This window comes from Gopherus evgoodei, chromosome 1 (assembly GCF_007399415.2).
Source record: "Gopherus evgoodei ecotype Sinaloan lineage chromosome 1, rGopEvg1_v1.p, whole genome shotgun sequence".
NCBI classification, from domain to species: Eukaryota; Metazoa; Chordata; order Testudines; family Testudinidae; genus Gopherus; species Gopherus evgoodei.
Window position 1 is genome coordinate 140,699,680 of NC_044322.1, and position 21,779 is coordinate 140,721,458.

Consider the following 21,779-nt stretch of genomic DNA (forward strand, 5'->3'; position numbering starts at 1 on the left):
CCGACAGAGACCCCTGACTGCGGCCCAGGAGGGAGCAGAACTGTCGGCACTTTCTATTTTCCCTTGAGGCGAACAGGTCTAACCGGGGAAAGCCCCAGAGCTGGAAAATTGAGTGTACCACATCCCATCGGAAGGACCACGAGCATCTGCCAAACCGTTCTACTCCCCCGGAAGGTAGAATGCCGTCAGGTGGGTAGCACTGTGGATGCAGAAATCCCACAGCGCGAGGGCTTCCCTGCACAGGGGAGAGGAGCATGCACTCCCCTGTTTGTTGATATAAAAGACTGCCGACGTGTTGTCCGAGAGGACTGAAACACATCTGCCGGCCAGGTGGGACCAGAAGGTCAAACAAGCCAGGCGAACTGCTCTCAGCTCCCTGACATTGATATGAAACTCGAGGTCCTCTGGTGACCACAAGCCCTGCGTCCTGAGGTGTCCCAGGTGCGCTCCCCAACTCCGATCTGAGGCATCCGTTACCAGGAAGAGGGAGGGTGAGGGGCAGCGAAGGGGACACCCATGCACACTTTCTGCGGGTTGAGCCACACCACAGCGAGCTTAGCACCAAGTGGGGAATGGATACCACTGAGTCCAAGGGGTCCCTGGCCAGACGATATACTGTCGCTAACCAGGACTGTAGGGGGTGAAGTCGGAGTCTGGCATGGTTTACCACATAGGTGCACGCCGACATGTCACCCAACAGTCGGAGGCAAACTCGAGCCGTGGTAATCGGGGCGCGGTGCAGTTCGAGGATGAGCTCGGAAATCGCAAGGAACCTGGATTCCAGCAGGTACACTCTGGCGTGGGTGGAGTCCAGAACTGCTCCTATGAACTCTATTTGTTGCGTCGGAGACAGGGTGGACTTGGCTTCGTTCAAGAGGAGACCAAGATTGAGAAAGGTCCGCCTGATGAACGACACCTGGGTCTCCACCTGCTCCTTGGAGTGGCCCTTTATGAGCCAGTCATTCAGGTAGGGGAATACCTGGATGCCCCGCCTGCACAGGAAGGCCGCCACGACTGCCATGCACTTCGTGAAGACCCTTGGAGCAGCTGATAGGCCAAACAGGAGCACCATGAACTGCAGACGGGCGTCGGCCACAACGAACCTGAGGTACCGGTGTCGGGGAATTATGGCAATGGGGAAATAAGCGTCCTTTAAGTGGAGGGTGGCATACCAATCTCCTGGATCCAGGGAGGGAATAATCGAGGACAGGGAAACCATGCAGAACTTGAGCTTTCACACAAACTTGTTCAGCCGCCACAAGTCTAGGATGGGTCTCAGGCCCTCTTTCGCCTTTGATATTAGGAAATACTGGGAGTAGAAGCCTTTGCCCCTGAGCTCCCAGGGACTTCCTCCAAGGCCCCTGCCTCCATGAGGGACTTCACTTCTTGACTTAGACATTGCTTGTGAGATGGATCCCTGAAGAGGGACGGGGAGGGGGGCTGGTGGGGCAGGAGGGAGGAGAACTGGATAGAATATCCCCTCTCTCCCATGCGGAGCACCCAGCTGTCCGACGTTATTCGGGACCAGGCACGGTAGAAGGGGGATAGACATGACCAAAGGTAGGGGTAGAAGGATCCAGAGTCTTGAAATGTAGTCGCCCTCGACCATACCATCAAATAGGGGGTCTTGGCCTCCATGGTGGTCTCAGCCCCCATGGTGGTCTCGACTGACCGGACGCCTGGCAGGAGGGGTGGCGTTGGTGACACCTCCTGCCATTTCTGCCCCGCCTGTGCCCCAGCTCTTGGCAAGTCTGAGGCTGGTAGGGGCTTGGGGCCGTCTGCAGCCTAAACTGCCTGCGCTGGGTCGCAGGGGTATGCAAGCCCAGCGAGTGAAGTGTGGCCCACGAGTCCTTTAGGCTATGCAGATGCTTGTCCGTCTTTTCTGAAAACAACATCTGCCCCTCAAAGAAGAGGTCTTGAATAGTCTGCTGGACCTCATAGGGCAGGCTCGAGACCTGGAGCCAGGCTCCCCACCGCATGACCAGGCTTGTGGCCAGGGTACGCGAGGCTGAGTCCGCCGCATTGAGGGCTGCCTAGAGAAAGGCTCGGGAGATCAGCTTCCCCTCCTCCACCAGGGCCAAAAACTCTGATCTCGAGTCCTGGGGAAGGAGCTCCGTAAACTTCGACATGGCTGAACACGTGTTATGACCATATCGGCTTACAATTGCCTGTTGGTTGGCAATGCGGAGTTGTAGGTCTGCCGTGGAATACACTTTTCTGCCAAAGAGGTCAAGTCTTTTAGCGTCCCTGCTCTTTGGTGTTGACCCCTGAAACTCTTGATGCTCCCGTTGGTTGGCCGCATCCACCACCAGGGAGTCCGGGGGTGTATGTGTGTACAAGTGTTCGTGCCCTTTAGAGGGGACGAAATAGCGCCGCTCCGTTCTCTTGGCAGTAGGGGCCAGTGAGGGTGGCATTTGCCATAAAGTGCGAGATGTATCCGCTATAGTCTTTATCAGCGGGAGAGCCACTCTGGATGGCCCTGAGGGAGCCAGGATATATACTACAGGGTCCGTGTCCACCTCAATTTCCTCAACTTGGATTGCGAGGCTCTGAGCTGCTCACCGGAGCAGTTGTTGGAGGAGTCGAGTGTCCTCCAGGGCCAGTGCCACAGCCGTACCCGAGACCGCTTCGTCCGGGGAGGAAGACGAGGAAATTACATGGATCGGCCCTTCCTCCAGTGCATGCAGTCCTTTGGGGTCCTGTGGCACACGATACTGTGGTTGCGAGGCCAGTTCCGATACTAAATGCGGCATCATGACTGGTACCAGGGTCACCAGTGAGCGGCTTGGCGTATCGGGCGGTGCCTCCTGAGCCGAAACTGTAGCCGCTACCAGTGCCACTGCCTGGCTAGGGGGTGCTGAACGTGGATATGGCACACCCCTGCCCGGCGACAGTGCCAGTGGAGGAGGCAGCTGCACCGGGGCCACCGATGCCGAGGAGACTGAGGCCGACCTTGATCGAGGACCAAACGCCTGGCCTATTGACTGGTGGTAGGCCCAGGGGGTCCAAAACGGCCACTGCAAGGGCAGATGCTATTGCTGCTGCCACTGTGGGTAACGCTGGTGACTCGCCCCCAAAACCGATCTCCTGCTCCGCGACTGGCTGGAGCAGTAGGAGTCTGCTTCTGAGTCTGAAGTCCTGAGTACGAGGACCTGGGGGAAGCAGCACCCGGTGCCGTTGGAGAGCGATGCTGAGGCAACGGGGAGCTTCTTATCTGTTCCGGTGCCACCTTAATGGTGCGGTGCGAGGAGGGAGGTGACAGCATGGCCAGCTTGCCCCTCGACCGTACTGGTGGACAGGTCGCGGTAGGCAACTCCCTAGGGTGTGGGGAGGCTGGTGCCGGAGTCCCATCAAGTCTGAGGCCACCTCGAACGGCTCCGGTGTTGAAGGGAGGCGCAAGTCTCCGCTGAGGTCCGGGGATCTAGGCTGGTCCGGACTCAACCGCCTTCTCTGCGGTGCGGGAGTCAACGGAGCAGTTGAGGGCTGTAGCCCAGCCTGTCCGCTTGCACCTGCAGACGGTATCGGCCTCGGATCCTGGTGGGGTGACCATTCCCTCACCGGCTTTCTCTTCTCAGCGGGCACTGGTGACGGTGAGCGGTGCCGCACTGAGGCCGACTTCCTATGACCCGACTCCGTCCGGTGCCAGGTTTTAGATGACTTGGGCTGGACCCTAAGTCCTGATGCTGGTGCCGGGGCACTCCGCACCGAGGAAGACGTGCTGGGCACCGCCTCGGCCGGATCCGTGTCCGAGGGTGGCCACAGGGCAGCCAGCATCAGGAGGACTCTAAGTCTTTGAGCTCTGTCTTTGAGAGTTCTCGGGCGGAAGCCTCTGCAGATAGAGCACCGGTCCTTCTGGTGGCTCTCTCCGAGGCACCTCAAACAAGCAGAGTGCGGGTCACTCTTGGGCATGAATTTCCAGCAGTCCTTACAGAGTTTAAACCCGGGGGACCCGGGCATGCCCCAGCGGGTGACGAAAATTTGGGGGGGAACCCCCCAAATACCAAGAACTATATACAATGACCTAAGTAAACTAACTATAACGTAACTATATACACAGACTATACACAAGGATAGGACACTGCTAACTTGCTATGCGCAAGAGAAGTTCCAGCTAGCCATCACCGGTGGTAAGAAGAAACTGAGGGGATGGAGGGTCGGCGGGCCCCTTTATAGGGCACCGTAGTGGCGCCACTCCAGGGGGCACCAGGGCCGACCCTACTGACACTGCTAGGTGAAAATCTTCCGGCTGGCATACACGCGGTGCGCGCACACCTACTTTGAATGGACATGAACAACCACTCGAAGAAGATGGTAACGTTTTTTGATGAGGAGTTGCACCTTACTGAAAACATACCATCCAACAAGAAGATCCTTATAGGAGTAGATTTATATGTACACACTAGAACTGAGATGATTGGACATGAAGGTGTCCGTGCTGGGAATGGCACTGGAACCAGAAACTCTGAGGGAGAGAAAAATGGTCCTACAGACTTGTCTGGCACTGGGCTTGATGACCGCAAACACACACTTTCAGAAGAGAGAAACCCATCTCATATTTTATGCCAGTGGAGAACACCAGTCCCGAATCAATTTCTTTTCAATACTAACCAGAGAGAGATCATGCATAATCAATTATAAGGTAAATGGGGTGAGTGCACTGTGAGACGGCATAGACTTATCCTTACAGACTAGAATGCAGAGCCTCAGAAGTATCTGAAGCCCTTGGCACTGGAGAGGCCTAACTAGTGAAAACAGATGGTAATGAAAAAAACTTCATAGAAGGAGAAATGCGCAGACTTCCTGAATACACCCAGGGGTGCATGGAGGACAACTGGTTCAAACTAAGGTCAGCTTTGCTGAAAATTGCACAAGTCATCCTAGGAGAGATGAAACCAGTGTTGAAAAGGATAAGAAGGAACACTTGGTGATGAAATCCTCAAATTAGGGAATCTGTTGAGGTGGAAAAAAGGCAATCTTCAAAAAATGGCAGGCCAGTGGGTTTCAGTAATGATAAGATGGTATATGGGGAGACACAAAGGAGGTTAGAAGAAGTGCTGCAACAGCTAAAAGTATGGCCTGTGATGAACTAAACTGACTAGGAGGACAGAAGGGAGATAAGGCCATCTGTAGCCTTGCCAAGGCAAGAGAGAAAACGACGAAAAGGATGCAGGTTTGCTTACGTTAGAAATGTCTATGGCATTTTGCAAACAAATGGTGAATCAATCAACAAAGTATGGAGTGATTCTTTTGAAAGTGTGATGAATGAGGAGAACCCAATGGCGGAATTAAGAACATGTAAGCTGAACATGAGCATGACAGATTGCATACCAAAGGAAGAGATTGCAGAGGCACTTGAGAAAATGAAAAAGGAGAAAGCACCTGGGCCAGAAGAAGTAAGAAAGAGAAAAATGTCAGATGAAAAGCTTTGTGGTACCTATTTTGAAACATAAAGGAGATATTTAACACTGTGTACTAATTATAGCCCAATTAAGTTGAAGTCATATACTATGAAAGTTATGGGAAAGGATTATTGAAAAGCATCTGCATAGAATGGTTGAAATTTGGAAGGGTCCATATGGATTTGCGCTGGGAAGGAACACCATTGATGCCATATTTGCACCATGAATCCGAATGGAAAAGTTCAGAGAAGAGAGATGGCAACTAGGTATGGTCTTTGTGGACCCAGAGAAGGCATAGGGTCATGTTCCAAGAGAATTAGTTTGGTGGAATTTGCGATGGAGAAGTGTGCCAGAAAGATACGTTCCTCTTATCCAAGATATGTATAATGGAGTGACTACCATAGTCAAAATTAAATGGGACTACAGTAGAGAACTTCCAATAAAGATTGGTCTGCATCATGGGTCACTGTTTAGCCCCTTTTTATTTGTGATTGTCATAAATGCAATAAGTGAGACTACATAAAGGGAGCCACCTTGGAACATGCTGTTCACTGATGCTACATGTGGAAGACTGTGAGCCCCTGCAAGCCAACTTTGAACAGCGGCAACATAGTTCTGAAGAGGCTACACAGAATGAACGTTGGTAGGAGGGAGGAGGACTCAACATGAAGTATATCACTGGCAGTGAACTTAGAAGAGCGGAAGTATTTAAATTCCTAGGATCAATGGTTGCTGACAGTGGTGCCCCTGAGTGAAACCTGGCATCATATTGAAGTTGGGTGGGTACAAATGGTGGAAGCTTACTCCAGTTCTCTGTGACAAAAAAATGCCAATAAAAGGCAGAGTGTATACAACTGTAATTTGATGGAACTTAACAGGTCAGTGACTTGGCCAGCCATAAGAAAAGAGATCAGCATGCTCTCCACCATGGAATTGAACATGTTGAGAGGATCAAATAATTGGAGACTCCATGACAGGAAATAAAACAAGGATGTAAAGGGTCTAATGTAGATTTGTTCCAATTGAAGACAAATTGAGGGAGACCAGCCTGTGTTAGTATGGACATATCCAGTGGAGACTACTACAGTTACACATAGGTAAAATATACCCACACAAAGCACTAAAAAAAATGTAGGAAGGGATGAATGCAGAAACAAGATGAAATTTTTACCTGCTCTCGTCACAATATGGCAACTATTCTTATGCTGTCATTTGGTAGTTCCTTTAGTATGGTATTAAAATGCGTCTATTTCATATGGTTACCATGTGGAGCATGCTGTTCCATTCTCATTATTTTATACAACAGCATGGAACTGCTCAAATACTTGCAAGCAACAATTGAAGTATTTTATTTCAAATATTTAATGAAAATTGTATATATATTTTTGTTATTTATTCACATAGTTTATGCAGCTGGATAATAAAAAAAGTATTTATCGAATAATTTATTTGGAAAACTATGGTGAAATTTCTTAAAGAAATGATTCAACCAAACTTTACCCCAAAATGTACTGTATTTTTTGTATGTCATGTTTTCATGTCTGTGAGCTAAAGAGATAGTCATTTCACGCATTCCAAAATGGGCTATCTCAGATCTATGTAAACTGACAAATAATATTTTAATTTCACTTAAGTACAGCATTTTATTAGGAATCAAGATTGATGAATTTTACAAATGCTATGACTATAACTTGTTCTTTAATTTTACTTCACCATTTTTAAAATGTTAAGTGATGAGATTTTTTCTTTGAAATACTTCAATTTTTTAAATCAAATAGAACTGGTCTTTATTGCAAGAGAAATTATATTTGTGGAAACTGTCACCATTTCAGGGTTATCTGCACCTTTGACCCCGATCACGGTCTTCTTCAAGGGCACCCACTTACATAAGAATGAGATACTGGGACAGACCAATGATCCTTCTAGCCCAATATCTTGTCTTCTAACAGTGGCCAATGCCAGATGCTTCAAAGGGAATGAACAGAATAGGGAAATTATCAAGTGACCTCTGTCATCCAGTACCAGTATCTGGCAGTCCAAGGCTTAAGGACACTCAGAGCACAGGGTTGTACCCCAACCATCTTGGCTAATAGCCAGTGATGGACCTATCTACCATGAACTTATCTTATTCTTTTTTGAATACAGTTATAATTCTGGCCTTCACAACATCCCTTGGCAATAAGTTCCACAGGTTGACTTTGTGTTGCATGAAGAAGTACTTCCTTTTGTTTGCTTTAAACCTGCTCCCTACTAATTTCATTGCTAAATGGACACAAGTCAGATATTAGGAATGGCAATATATAAAAACCTGTAGGAGAACACTTCAAACTCCCTGGATACACAATAGCAGATTTAAAGGTAGCCGTCCTGCAGCAAAAAAACTTCAGGACCAGACTCCAAAGAGAACTTCAATTCACTTGCAAATTTGACACCATCAGCTCAGCATTAAACAAAGACTGTGAATGGCTAGCCAAATACAAAAGCAGTTTCTCCTCCCTTGGTATTCATACCTCAGTTGCTTGAAGAGGGCCTCATCCTCCCTGAATGAACTAACCTTGTTATCTCTAGACTGATTCTTGCGTGCATATTTATACCCGCCTCTGGAAATTTCCACCACATGCGTCTGATGAAGTGGGTATTCATCCACGAAAGCTCATGCTCCAATACGTCTGTTAGTCTACAAGGTGCCACAGGACTCTGTCACTAATTTCACTGAGTGACCCCAGGTTAGTGTGTTATGTGAAGAGATAAATAACACTTTCTTATTCACTTTTTCCACACCACTGATGATTTTACATACCTCGATCACATCCCCCCTTAATTGTCTCTTTTCGAAGCTGGACAGTCCTAGTCTTTTTAATCTCTCCTCATATGGAAGCTGTTCCATATCCTTAATCATTTTTGTTGCCTCTCTCTGTACCTTTTCCATTTCTAATATCTTTTTTGAGATGAGGTAACCAGAACTGCTTTCAGTGTTCAAGGTGTGGGCATACCATGGCTTTATCTAGTGGCATCATATTTACTGTCTTATTTTCTAACCCTTTCCTAATGGTTCCTAACATTCTGTTAGCATTTTTGATTGCCTCTGCACATTGAGCAGATGATTTCAAAGAATTATGCATGACGACAGAAAGATCTCTTTCTTGAGTGGTAACAGCTAATTTAGACCCCCATCATTTTGTACGTATACTTAGGATTATGGTTTTTCAATGTGGATTACTTTGCATTTAACATTGAATTTCATCTGCCATTTTGTTGCCATCCCTTTGTAACTTTACAGTCTGCTTTGGACTTAACTATCTTGAGTTATTTTGTATCATCTGTAATTTTTGTCACCTTACTGTTTTCCCTTTTTCAAAATAATTTATGAATATGTTGAACAGCACCAGTCACCATACAGATTCTTGAGGGACACCACTGTTTACTTCTTTCCATTCTGAAAAATGACCATTTATTCCTACCCTTGGTTTCTTGTTTTTTAACCAGTTACTAATCTGTGAGAGGATCTGGCCCTGGTGACTTATTACTATTAAATTTATCATTTTTTTTAAAGGTTTCAGGCTCCCAGCTGTCACCTCTCTGGGGCAGAGACTCATATCTCTGTCCCTCCAGACGAGGGGCTTAGGCTTGCAGTTAGTCTGACTGGGGTCCAGTACCTGCCATTAACCTTTCTCCAGGGGCTATGACAGTGTCTACAAGTCACCAACCAACCCTCACAAAGCAAAATACATTTATCCTTAAGGTAAAAGCATTACAAAGAAAATACATAAAAGTCAATAAAAGTTCCTATATGCATGCTAAAATTCACCAGAGGTCAATTTTCAGTCTTATGGGACCCTAGTAAGCCAAAATCATTCCAACCCTTCCACACTGGTTGGGGAGAAGGTTCTGTCCATTTGCTGAATAAAAAAGGCTCAACTCAGCCTTTTTATACCAAAAGCCCTTTCTTAGTCTGTTGGCGTCTGGAAAACTCATCTCGAACCAGTATATATAAGCCTTTCTGGGGGTGGTACCTCTCTAGAGGTGTTTACAACCTAAATGATTTACTTTAATCACCCCCTCCCTGTTTTTAGCTCTCTCCCTCCCCAGAGTTTCATACAATCACTGGCCCAAAGTGATACATAAACCATTCATAAACTTAATACCATATGGTCCCCAAAGATACTAAAGTGATTACAACTTTTTATTCAAGTATTTCAATTTTTACATGAAATACTATTGGTCTTTATTTCTACAGATTTAATTTCTCTTTCAATATTTAACTAAAACTAGTAAATTTTGGTTAAAAATCCCTCTTATTCATTTGGTAATTCATGAATGCATACTTTCCTAAATTGTATTTTAATATGAAATAAATTAGACATGAGTCTTTATGTTGAATACTTTAGTTTGAGAAGTTAATTATAAAACACAGACAAACTGGCTGACCCATTGTTTGTTATGGTCAATAAAAAAAGAGCTCACATTTTTTGAAAATAAAAGGCTGGTTGGTTTTAGCCAGATTCTGATTTGCATAACACCAAAAGAACTCACACAGGAAAGGGAGTAAAAGTTTGCAAAGTCAAAGGGGAAAGAAAACTTGCTGTGTAACAAAGAAGCTATAGTCAGGAAAAGAAAGATATGCTTATGTAATTACTCAATTTTTTGCTCAGTCTGAACAGCAAAAAACAGGAAGGATAATATTTTCCTCAACCTTAGAACTATCTACTATTTCCTAAAAATCACAGAGCAGATTATCTACTGGCCTGCAAAATGGCAGCAATCTTTTTAAGTTTGGAAAAAGTTACATAGATATTGTGATTGGTCATAGATGGTGAAGACAGAAAATGGCCTCCAGCTTCTAAAGGGTGATAAAATACCTTTTCCGTCATCTCACTCTGACAGTGGTCATGTAATTCCCCTGGTTTTCTTACAAAGGACGACATACATACAATTATGTAGGCTCAATTTTAGTTCACATTTTAACTATTTTATTGTTTAAACACACACAGCACACTTAACTGACTATAGGAAAAACATCTTCAGAGGACCCAGCTACAAAAAAAAAGTTTTGAGAGCTTTTACAGTCAAAATTAGGTTCTCACTGATTCGTATGGTGCAGTTTGTGGTATTTTGTGAGGTGCAGGAGTTTAAAGTTTTGCAGTAAAACTTTTCACAGACATTTTTGGTCCAAGATTTTAAATTAGGTTTAAATAGGCTCCTTAAGAAGAAGAAAAAAAGCCTATCCTTGCATGTGACATACACCAATCTACTTTCTTTGTTTTCTTCAAAGCAGAAAGTCCCGTCTTTCTTTACCGACCAAAAGTTCTTGGTGGCTTCAACAGGCACTTTGGCTACGTGAGGAACCCAAAACTGAATCCTAAATAAGAATGCTAACTATAGCGTCAAACCACCACCACCAAAGAGGAGACTGTTCAGAAATGTGTTTGGTTCATCTTACCTGTAAATGTCTCCGTACATGGATTGATACCTGCAAGTCGCTTGGAAGTCCCAAAATCAGAAATTTTTACCACCCCACTATATGTGTTCACAAGAACATTATCTCCCTGGAGACAACAAAAAGACAGATGGATGTAAACAGATCCCAGCATGATTGATAACAAAGATGATAACAACACTTTTTACAAAGCAAACTGCCAGAGGCAGCGGTAGTGTTTTGTTGTTGTTTTTTAAAAGCTCCTTCCTACCAAAAGTATGACTTCTGTTTATAACAAAATTAATTATCTTGCAAGAGGTACTGAAATAAATCCCCCCCCCCCGCACACACACACACACACTCGACTCTACTGTACAAAATACAACACTTGGAGAAAATTCACCTTTATATCTCTGTGTACAATCAGGTTCTCATGGAGATATTTAAGCCCTTCCAGAATCTGCTTGGTGTAAAATTTTATTGTAGGTTCTTTCATTGGGCCCCATTTTGATCTTAGAAGAGCAGAGAGGCTTCCTGGGATAGATAAAGAGGAAAACATGTCAGGATAGCACAGTCACAAGGTCAACTTCTGGAGGTCAGTAATAATAAATTTAGAGCGAGGCTGAACCTCAGGTCAATGTCCCGAGGATGGTGGTGAGGTGTAGCTACAGCACTCCAGGATAAGCCCAAGACTTTGCTGGTCACCTACTTCCTCCAGGGCAGAAGTGATTTATTGCAGTCTTTGACTAGATGCAGGTTATTTCCCTTTTCATGCCAGCTCAGCTCCATTCGCTGGCACATCAGTGGAATCGCAGAGCCAAGTGTCTACCCATTTCCACCACCTGTTTGACTGAAAGGGGCAGAAAGTAACTAATGCACAACCCATGCCTTAAACCATGATGTGAGGAAGCTGTATGCCAGGGTAGGACTGCTCTCACTCCCCTTTAAGCCCTAAGGTGTGCACGTTAGGATCAGCCACAATCTGGCACTTAATCAAAAGCAGCGTGGACTCAGGTGAATATGAAATATGACAAACTATGTAAGTTAAGAGAAGGTGATCTATTCTGACAGCAAAACAGTCTAAACCCACCTCCCTTTGATTTGTTAATATAGCCTTGACCCCTGGGCAGGGCCAGTGTAACCATTTAGGCAACCTAGGCCGTCGCCTAGGGCGCTAGGATTTGGGGGGCGGCATTTTCTTTGTCAGCAACCGCAGCGGCCGGATCTTTGGCTGCCCTGGTTGCTGCCAGCATTTAGGCAGAGGGAGCTGGGGCAGGGAAGTGCGGGGAGGGCTGCCTGCAGCAAGTTGGGGGGATGGGGGTGGCACGCAGGGGAACTCCCAGCCCCAGCTCACCCCTACCCCGCCTCCTCCCCGAGCTCGCCATGGCTGCTTCACTTCTCCAGCCTCCCAGGCTTGCGGCGCCAATCAGCTTAGGTGTCGCAAGCCTGGGAGGCGGGAGAAGTGAAGCAGTGATGGTGTGCTTGGGGTGCTCAGAGCAGGGGTGAGCTGAGGGGGGTGACTCAGGGCGGAGGGTGGGGGGATGGGGAGCTGCTGCGGGGGGGTGCCTCGGGGTGGAAGGTGGGAGCTGCTGTGGGGGAGGTGCCTCAGGGCACGGGGGAGGGTGCAAGGTGGAAGTTTCACCTAGGGTGCAAAACATCCTTGCACCGGCCCTGTCCCTGGGAATAGACGGAGATAGAGGAAAGAATGTTCCAGAAAGAAAACCAGGGGCTGGAGGCCTCCTACACTCAGATTGGAAGAGGGGTTACTGTTATTTCTCCTACTTAGTGGAGATAGTGAACCAGATTTAATCTTTTTAAACAGACCAAGTTCTTGGCTCACACAGCAGCAATTTCTGCAACAGTTTCTGCTTATGACAAGTCAGACAGAGAATTTACAATGGGCTCTACTTAAGTTTAGCAAACGTAGTTGAGAGAGTTTTCAATCCATGCCAACAGCTTTCTGAGTTGGAAGTTTCCTTACAAAATTCAACCACAGGTTTTTTAAATAGCTGTCCCTTTAAAGCTAGTCGGTGCTGAAGAAATGTAAGTTTTAGCACAGTCTTTTCCTGTCTCCAGCAGCTATTCAGAGTGCACTACAACATATATGGGAGGAAGAGTGCATGGACAGAATAAAGCACCAGGTAAGCAACAACAGCTGGTACTGTCCGGGGCAGGACAGTGACTGGAGATGCTGGGATGAATTTAGCACAAGCACGTGCCATTATGTTAGCATGGCAGCACAGACGCTGACTCCATGGGTGCTCTTGGGCTGAAGCACCCACCAAAAAAATAATGTGGGCTCAGGTGTTCAGTGGCAGACAAGAGGTGCTGGGGGGGTGGGAGATGCAGAGGCAGGAAAAGGCAGAACGAGGGTGGGGCACACTCGGTGGCAGAATGGGAAGGGGTGAAGCGAGGGTGGGATGAGGTGGACAGAGGGTGGAGCTTTAGGGGAAGGATTGGACTGGGAGTGAGGCCTGGGGCAAAGCAGAGGTGGAGCACCCACGGGGAAATCAGAAAGTCGGTGCATGTGTGCTGCAGTGTTAGCAAGCAAGCACATTACAGTCAGGAGGCAGTGGGAGCCTAAAGATGGGAGTGAAATGGATGTAAGATTATCGTCTCGTGCCTCCCAAATGTATTTTTAAAATGCACTCTGAATTACCTTTTTTGAGTCTGTGTCTTGGAGGTTTAACCTTAACTTTGATTTTCCTGCCTCTTTAATAGCTTTGGTGAACTACTAGTAAGGATTTTTACCCTCAAATTATTGATATATACTTTCCACTTAAACAAAGCTTTTGTCTGGGAATTATTATGGGGTGAAGAGGCTAATTCCACCAGCTATTAAAAAGGTTACCTGTCACTTAGACTCAGAGACTGTGAAGTCAGAAGGTACCATTGTGATCATCTAGTTTGACCTCCTGACATTGCAGGCAACAGAACCTCACCCACCCACTCCTGTAAGAGACCCCTAACCTCTGGCTGAGTTACTGAAGTCCTCAAATAATGGTTAAAAACTTCAAGTTACAGAGACTTCACCATTTACATTTGTTTAAATCTGCACGTGATCTCATGATGCAGAGGAAGGCAAAAAAAAAAAAAAGAGTCTCTACTAATCTGACCCAAGGGAAAATTCCTTCCTGACCCAAATATGGCAGCCAGTTAGATCCTCAGAGCCCCTAGCCAGACACCTGGGAAAGAATTCTCTGAAGTAACGCAGAGCCCTCTCCAGCTAATGTCCCATCACCAGCCATTGGAGATATCTGCTGCTAGAAGTCGCAGATCAGCTACATGTCATTGTAGGCAGTCTCATCATACCAGCCCCTCCAAAAACTTATCAAGCTCAGTCTTGAAATCATTTAGGTATTTTGCCCCCACTGCTCCCCTTCCCATTAGAAGACCCTGTTTTCAATTGCTTATAACTTTTGCCGAACTTTAACTATTTGGAACGAATTTACCATGCTGGGTGCCTGCCTCAGGATGAATGTTTTTTGAAACATCTCAGTAAATAGTTCAGCCATTTCAGAGAATAGGTCTTAGGGAAATTATCTTGTTTTACCCATGTTTAAAATTTCTGGCAATTTGGAACAGGAATTTTAAATTTGGCAGGAGGTGGCCTCTGTGTCAGGCCCGTACTTTTTGACATCTGTCTGAAAAAATCTAATCCAAATTTGACACCTGCCTTTATTAGCCTTTGGAAAATGAAAACTGCAATTCAACCATGCTCAATAGAGAATTTGGTGAATTTAGTGGTTAAAATCCCATAACATTTCATTTGCACAGGGCATGTTCCCACCCAGGATTGAACACGACTTCCCCTGCAATTGTATCTCTGAGCTGCTGTGGGTCATGCTGGATCCAGGCAAAGTGTGTGTCTCATTCCCCCCTAGTGCTGGTCCACAGAGAGCATGACAACCGACTACTGCTCTCCGTTACTCTGTTAGCTCAATTGGCAGAGGACTGTGTGTTGGATCACAAAATCATAGAAGATTAGGGTTGGAAGAGACCTCAGAAGGTCATCTAGCCCAACACCAACTAAATCATCCCAGCCAGAGCTTTGTCAAGCCAGGCCTTAACAACCTCTAAGGAAGGAGATTCCACCACCTCACTAGGTAACCCATTCCAGTGCTTCACCACCCTCCTAGTGAAATAGTGTTTCCTAATATCCAACCTACAGCAACTTGAAACCATTACTCTTTGTTCTGTCACCTGCCACCACTGAGAACAGCCTAGATCCATCCTCTTTGAAACCCCCCTTCAGGTAGTTGAAAGCTGCTACCAAATTCCCGCCCACTCTTCTCTTCTGCAGACTAAATAAGCCCAGTTCCCTCAGTCTCTCTTCTAAAAGTTAGAGCCATGCTAATGAACTATGTGGGTATCAATATGTTGCCACAGATTTAACTTCAGTTTACATTTTTAAAAACCTAGGCAATTATACATGCGGGGGAAAAAAAGCTGTATTATTAAGCACACAAAAGTTAGGAAATGCCAGAATTAAGGTGGTCCCCTTGTGTGCGTGCATTATAATCCAGTCTTTAATTACCTGACCACATAATATTTTTCCTCCAGGATCCCTGCCTCATTCAGTGCACAGGCTGGACCTGCTCTGGGGATGAATCAGGGTTGTGTAGTGAAAGAAGCTGTAGTCTACAGGACCCCGTCTCATTTGTTGCAGAATTTGGAAGGCGTGTAGTAAATGAGGCAGGCAATTGCAGGAAGAGAAAGGATTGTCTTGCGGTTAAGGCAGCTGAATGATGCTCTGGAGAACTGGATTCTATCCCTGCCTGTGCCACAGAGTTCTTTATGTGATGCTAGGCAAGACATTTAACCCAAACTTTTCATGAGTGGTCATTAATTGTGTTTTCGTCATTTTTGGGTGGCCTACTTGATGGCTGAGGGTCTGATTTACAGAAATGCCAAGCACTCATAGTAGCAACTGATGTCAATAGGAGCCGTGCTTTGAACATATGAAGTGCTAACTAATGCTAAGTATTCTGAAAAATCAGGTCCCAGCTGTCTCAAATTGGGTATCCAACATCAGTTTATATTTTTTACCTTAATCTCTCTGCGCCATTAAGTTTCCATCTGTAAAATGGGTATAATAATACTCCCTTGTCTTACTGAGGCATTGTGAAAACAACTTCATTAATATTTGTGATGCACTCAGATACTATAGTGATGAGTGCCATAGAAAAGCCCATGATTAAATTAATAATTTTGTCTTCAGAGCAATCGTGTGCAGTGAGGAGATAACAAATATTGAACAGTTGTTCATTAAGTGAACAACATCCGTTCTGTTCACTGAATGAGGCGGTGGTCTTATGAAGAAAAAATACCCCCAGACACAGTTAAAACCAGTGGATGCAGTGAGCCCTCTTTTTTCAGTCTAAATGAAAGGGGCAACTGAGCCTCTTTATGTAATGAAATAGCTGGAAACAACAGAAGCCACCACTCAAGGCCTCATGACAAAATCTGATCAGAAGCTAAGCCATATGATCTGAGGGGTTCCATGGTTGCACACACAGGAGCTAGATTATTGTTTGATGAACAGTGTGTGCATGAGAGACAGAAAGCCAAAGGGAGAAAGCCAGAAGACAGAGAGAAGAGTCAGGAGCAAGATCATAGATGTGGCAGAGAGACAAAGCTCGCTGAGGCACAGAATCAAGTGGAGGGGCTGGACTTTGAAATTATGAGTAAGGAAACTGCCTCCTGTTATTTGTCTCTTCTTTGTTCAGGGAAACTGGAATTAGTGTACATTAGGATTGCACTAAAGAAATAACTGACTCTTATCATCAAGTCCTCCTCCTAACAGCAACGCCCCAAATACTGGCTAACTGCTTGGGCCAAAGAGGAAACAACCTTACTTCTGGCATTTCTTAATTTCTGAGTGCTCTACTTTTTAATCTTACTAATATTATTTTAATATAGTTTGCGTGTGTGTAAGAATTATTATAGAAAGGGATTTCACAGGATCTCGAGAACTGTACCACTTCATATCTATTGTTCACATACAGAGAATCTGCTTATAAACAGAAAAATGCCACTTGCAATTAACTTCTCAACAGGAAGGACACCTACAGTGTAGCAGCGCATTAGTTCTGGGATTTGTGGAGTTCCTAAAGCATTTAAGTGCCTCACTCCTATTGACTGTTCCCAGGAGTTAGATTCCTAATACCCTTAGGTGCCTTTGAAAATCCCAGTCCAGAATGATACAAACCTCCTGGCACCTGCTCCATAAAGATCTTAATGTATCCATCTTCAGAGACAGAACCAAGGTACTGGACAATGTTCCGATGCTTTAGATATTTATGCAGCGCGATCTCTTCATGCAGTGGCTGAGAATACCTATCAAGAAGTAGTAAATTGAGGATCAGTTGAAGATTTATGCAAATATACTGGACTAACATCTTTGGAGACCTAGTTTTAAATCCTGGTTTACAAATAAAATGAGTTTAGTGGTTTCATCCAAGTCCCCCAAAACCTTCTAGTCATTAAACTCAAAATGCAGCTTGACTGGCTGGCCTTTCAGAAAACATAAAGCAATGGAGTGCAAGAAAAGCTTCCCACAAAGATAGAGATGCACATGCATCTCTTCCTAGCATTTTCCAGCTCTATGTTTGACATATTCAAATGATTTAAAATCCTTTCTCAAAAAAGGATAAAAATATGATTGGATTGCTACATGGAAAACAAACTGTTTCTTATCTAAACTATTCCAGGAAATAATGTCGGACTCTTTATTCAAACAATTACAAAATCCTGATCCCCACAAAGGATTTTATCAAGTTAGCACATATTTTTGGTGGTTTGGCAGTACTGGGAAAAAAGGAAGACATTAAAGTTGCCCCTAAACAGGATGATTAAAGCCATATTTTTTTATAGATTAATTCAATGATCATGCATTGGAATATTATACTATAAACCATTATACATAAATCCATTTTAGAAGGAAAAAAGTCTTAGCAACAAACTGTATTTCTTATTGGTGATGCAGGTTTATTACTACACTGAGGGCTTGTCTACACTTACCGGGGGATCGACATGTGGTGATCAATGCATCGGTAATCAATTTGGGGGTCTAGTGAAGACCTGCTAAATTGATCACAGATCACTCTCCTGTTGATTCCTATACTCCACCAATCAAGAAAAGTAAGACAAGTTGACGGGAGAGCGTCTCGCATCGACATCACGTAGTGAGGACCCCGCGGTAAGTAGATCTAAGCTACGTTTACTTGAGTTACGCTATTCACGTAACTCAAATTGCATAGCTTAGATAGACTTTCCCCTGTAGTGTAGACAAGGCCCAAGACTCACCTGCTGTCTTTCTCAGGGATTTCCTTGATGGCTATTCGGACTTGATTGCTAAGATCTCTTCCAGCATAAACTATTCCATAAGTACCTTTCCCTAATATCACTCTATCGCCATTCTCATCATAGTCATATTCATACTGAAAGCAGAAAGGTATACGTAATGGTACACAAATAGTTACAACTGCAGCCACCTTTCAGATTGTAAATCAGTTTTAGTAAGAATGATGAAATATATATTGGTCTATACATACATACATAATTTTTAAAAACTCACTGGTCATTAATTATTTACTTTTTGCTTTATAAAATGTGGCCTTCCCTAACAAAAGTCCAGATACATAATTGCTAAATAGATTTACTCAAAGGGAATTTTACCTGAATATGGAATATAGGATTGGGCCCAAACAGTGAAAATATTTATAATCAAAAACAACAACAAAGTGAGCACTGTACACTTTGTATTCTGTGTTGTAATTGAAATCAGTATATTTGAAAATGTAAAAACATCCAAAAATATCTATAATAAATTTTAGTTGGTATTCCATTATTTCTTTTTAACAGTGCAATTAAAATGCAATTAATTGCAATTTTTTTAAATCAAGTTCATTTGTTTTGAATTAATGACCTGAGTTAACTGAGATTAATTGACAGCCCTAAAGCTGATCTTCTAAAATGAAATTAAAAATACAAAATTAAGTAGTTGTATACATTTCTGTTGGAACATACTGGGTCATATCCTCAGCTAGTATAAATTGGTGCAGGTGGCTGACTTCAATGGTGCTACAGTGGTTTACACCATCTGAGGATCTGGTCTACTACTGTGACCTCATTGTAGAGAACTCGTGTTGCAAAGATCTCTGCAGACAAAAGGCCTATTGATGTATGAAGCAAATTCACAGGCACTAAATGAACCTCTATTATGAGAGATGGGTTAAACAGTGCAGTCTTGATTCATATACAAATTTGAGAGTGAGGAATTAGCGTAGGACATTTTGAAAGCTTGTACACAAATAGAAAACAGAGATTTTTTTTAAAAGAAGTGTGTAGCTTTACAATTTCCAGGATGAGCGACTGGAGCATGTAGACTTCCCCTTGTTCCTTCCCAAATCCAAATGGCTGTTTATGCCCAATCTGCGAGACTTCAGGCTTCACATGCTGTGTCTGTATGAATTCCCTACTTGGGTAACATCATTTTTAATTTTTTTTACTGCTGTAATTAATAGAGACTTCTTTCATAATACCATTTTTTCTGCAATGTCAAATATGTCCATGTCATGCAGTGGAACTGAATGCATCCTCGAGATCTGTCTTCTTTGAGCATATCCTGAGTTAAGTTGCTGCTGTTTCAATATGCCTTCAAAATTCTCTGTTCATTTACCAAATGATCCCCATCTTTGTATCACTGTACAGAACATGCTAAGGACTTCTGTTGTTGTCTAACCCTAACACCTACTCAGTGGATCTGTACTTGGATTAACGTAGCCTTAACATAGTTTCATTTTCCATGTTTTAGCTCTTCAAAGTTCCAGTTATGCGACATGCACAATTGACCAAAGTGTCACGTAAAACGTGTCAAGTTCTTTGGCAGTAGCACACCCAGGTTTCACAGTTATGGCATGATACAGCTGCGGGACAGAGTTTGAGGTCAGGGTGCAGCTCTGCAACAGATGAGTCCTAAGGTAATTCTTCTCAGCCTAGAGAAGGAGTCCATGTTCCCTAGCATGCTTCCCAGGGTATGTGAAGTCTGTTGAGATGTGTAATTCAGTGCTTGACAGTAGGTTTAGTAAACTGTGTACCTGATGCAATTTAGTATGTTTCCATTCTGTTTTCTTTAGGTGGACAATAAATCCATACCAGTTTGCCACTGCAGAAAATCTGTGCACATGATCAACTACTGAGCCTCCTTGGTGAGTGATTCAACTGCAGTTATGAACAAGTAGGTGTTCCTCCTAAGACCCTGGTCAAGGCACACGGTCTGGAGTTCCCAGGCCTATGGGATTTCCTATTTGGGATTCAGTAACAACTTTTCCAGTGATAGAAACTTCCTCAGTATTAATGTCCAGATGTGCACAAAAGGTAATATAAGTAAATCCCACTTGGTTCAAAGAATCCCCAAATTGGCTCTAGTTCTAAATCTAAATCCTTGTTAACAGCAGCTTTTACTCCAAGTTACAATCATTTTCAAATGCTACCATTGTCTCTATCATGTAGCCCTTTACCCAGATGACACTCTTAATCAGAAGAGTTTTGACTGAAAACTGAAAGATCACAGGTTTTCTTTTTCCTTCCAAAGTTTCTTTCCCCCTTAATACCATGTATGGTTTCCAGGTGAGGCTTTCTCGTCAAGTCCATCGAGAACATGTCACCTAGCATTTTTCATGTTGTCACTGCGACACTGGCAGACTGGATGTGAGCCCTTGCCAAGGTTTAAGGCATCAGCTAAGCCCTGACAAATTCATTGTTGGAAACCAGTCTGTTTAATCTGTGTGTTAGTACAGTTCAGATGGGTATTAGACTTCTAACGTATTTAGTGTTTAGACTCTATGATATGCTTGTAGGTTGCTGCATGCATTAGTCTCACTTATTATATCTTTATCACATGCTGTATGATAATATTTAAGTTTTTGATTTATGACGGTGAAAATGTTTGCTCTGAAACTGTGAACTCAATCAGGAGGGATCATCTCCCAACCATCAAGAAGGCCTGTCAAAACTAAATGGGCCATTGTGGGACATCACAATACAAAGATTTTGTTAACTGCCCTTTCATATCCATGAAGAGGCTAAGTGCAAAAGGGCTCATCCCATCAGCTTGAATTTGGGAAGAAGAAAATAAAAATAACTAACTGACAAGAAAATTTTTCATCTCCTTTTTGTTGTTTGGACTCTCACAGGACTGGAGCTATGAAACAGGAGCAGAGATCCCCAGAGTCAACCTGGGTTAGCCCTAAATAACATTCAGAGCTGACATATTACTACAACTCTGTCACCTTTTAAAACTATAAACTACCTCATTTGTGTATACCAGGGGTCGGCAACCTTTCAGAAGTGGTGTGCCAAGTCTTCATTTATTCATTCTAATTTAAGGTTTCATGTGCCAGTAATATATTTTAAGGTTTTTAGAAGGTCTCTTTCTATAAGTCTATAATATATAACTAAATTATTGTTGGATGTAAAGTAAATAAGGTTTCTTAAATGTTTAAGAAGTTTCATTTAAAATTAAATTAAAATGCAGAATCCTCCGGATCTGTGGCCAGGACCCAGGCAGTGTGAGTGCCACTGAAAATCAGCTCGCATGCCGCCTTTGGCACACATGCCATAGGTTGCCTACACCAGGTGTATACGTTTGCCTGCTTTAACCTTGTAACAACACTCACTTTTTTTTCCTAGTTAATAGATCTTTAGTTAGTTAATTACTGAATTGGCTACAAGCATTGTCTTTGGTGACAGATCTAAGGTACAAATTGACCTGGGTAAGTGACTGGTCTTTTGGGACTGGAAGCAACCTGAATATTTTGCAATCTTTGGTGTATAGCAACCAGCTATCCCTAAATTCAACTACATGGTAAGTCTGTTATAGCGCTTTGGGAATTCACATTTGTTACTGGGTTGGTGAAATCTAATTATAGAACATACAACCAGTTTGGGGTTTCTGCCCT

General features: G+C 43.9%; 1 protein-coding gene across 4 annotated transcripts in view; it reads right to left on the minus strand.

Annotated features, from left to right (window-relative positions):
* The window catches only part of MAP3K15 (mitogen-activated protein kinase kinase kinase 15), a 177,432-nt gene that overhangs the window by 36,647 nt on the left and 119,006 nt on the right, over positions 1-21,779 (minus strand). For all 4 annotated transcript variants that reach the window (XM_030574386.1, XM_030574378.1, XM_030574360.1 and 1 more), the window contains 4 exons: positions 18,124-18,257; positions 17,027-17,154; positions 11,219-11,349; positions 10,840-10,945 (listed from right to left, as the gene is read on the minus strand). In XM_030574386.1, coding sequence (XP_030430246.1) covers positions 10,840-10,945; positions 11,219-11,349; positions 17,027-17,154; positions 18,124-18,257 — 499 coding nt within the window. The remainder of the gene's footprint in view (positions 1-10,839; positions 10,946-11,218; positions 11,350-17,026; positions 17,155-18,123; positions 18,258-21,779) is intronic.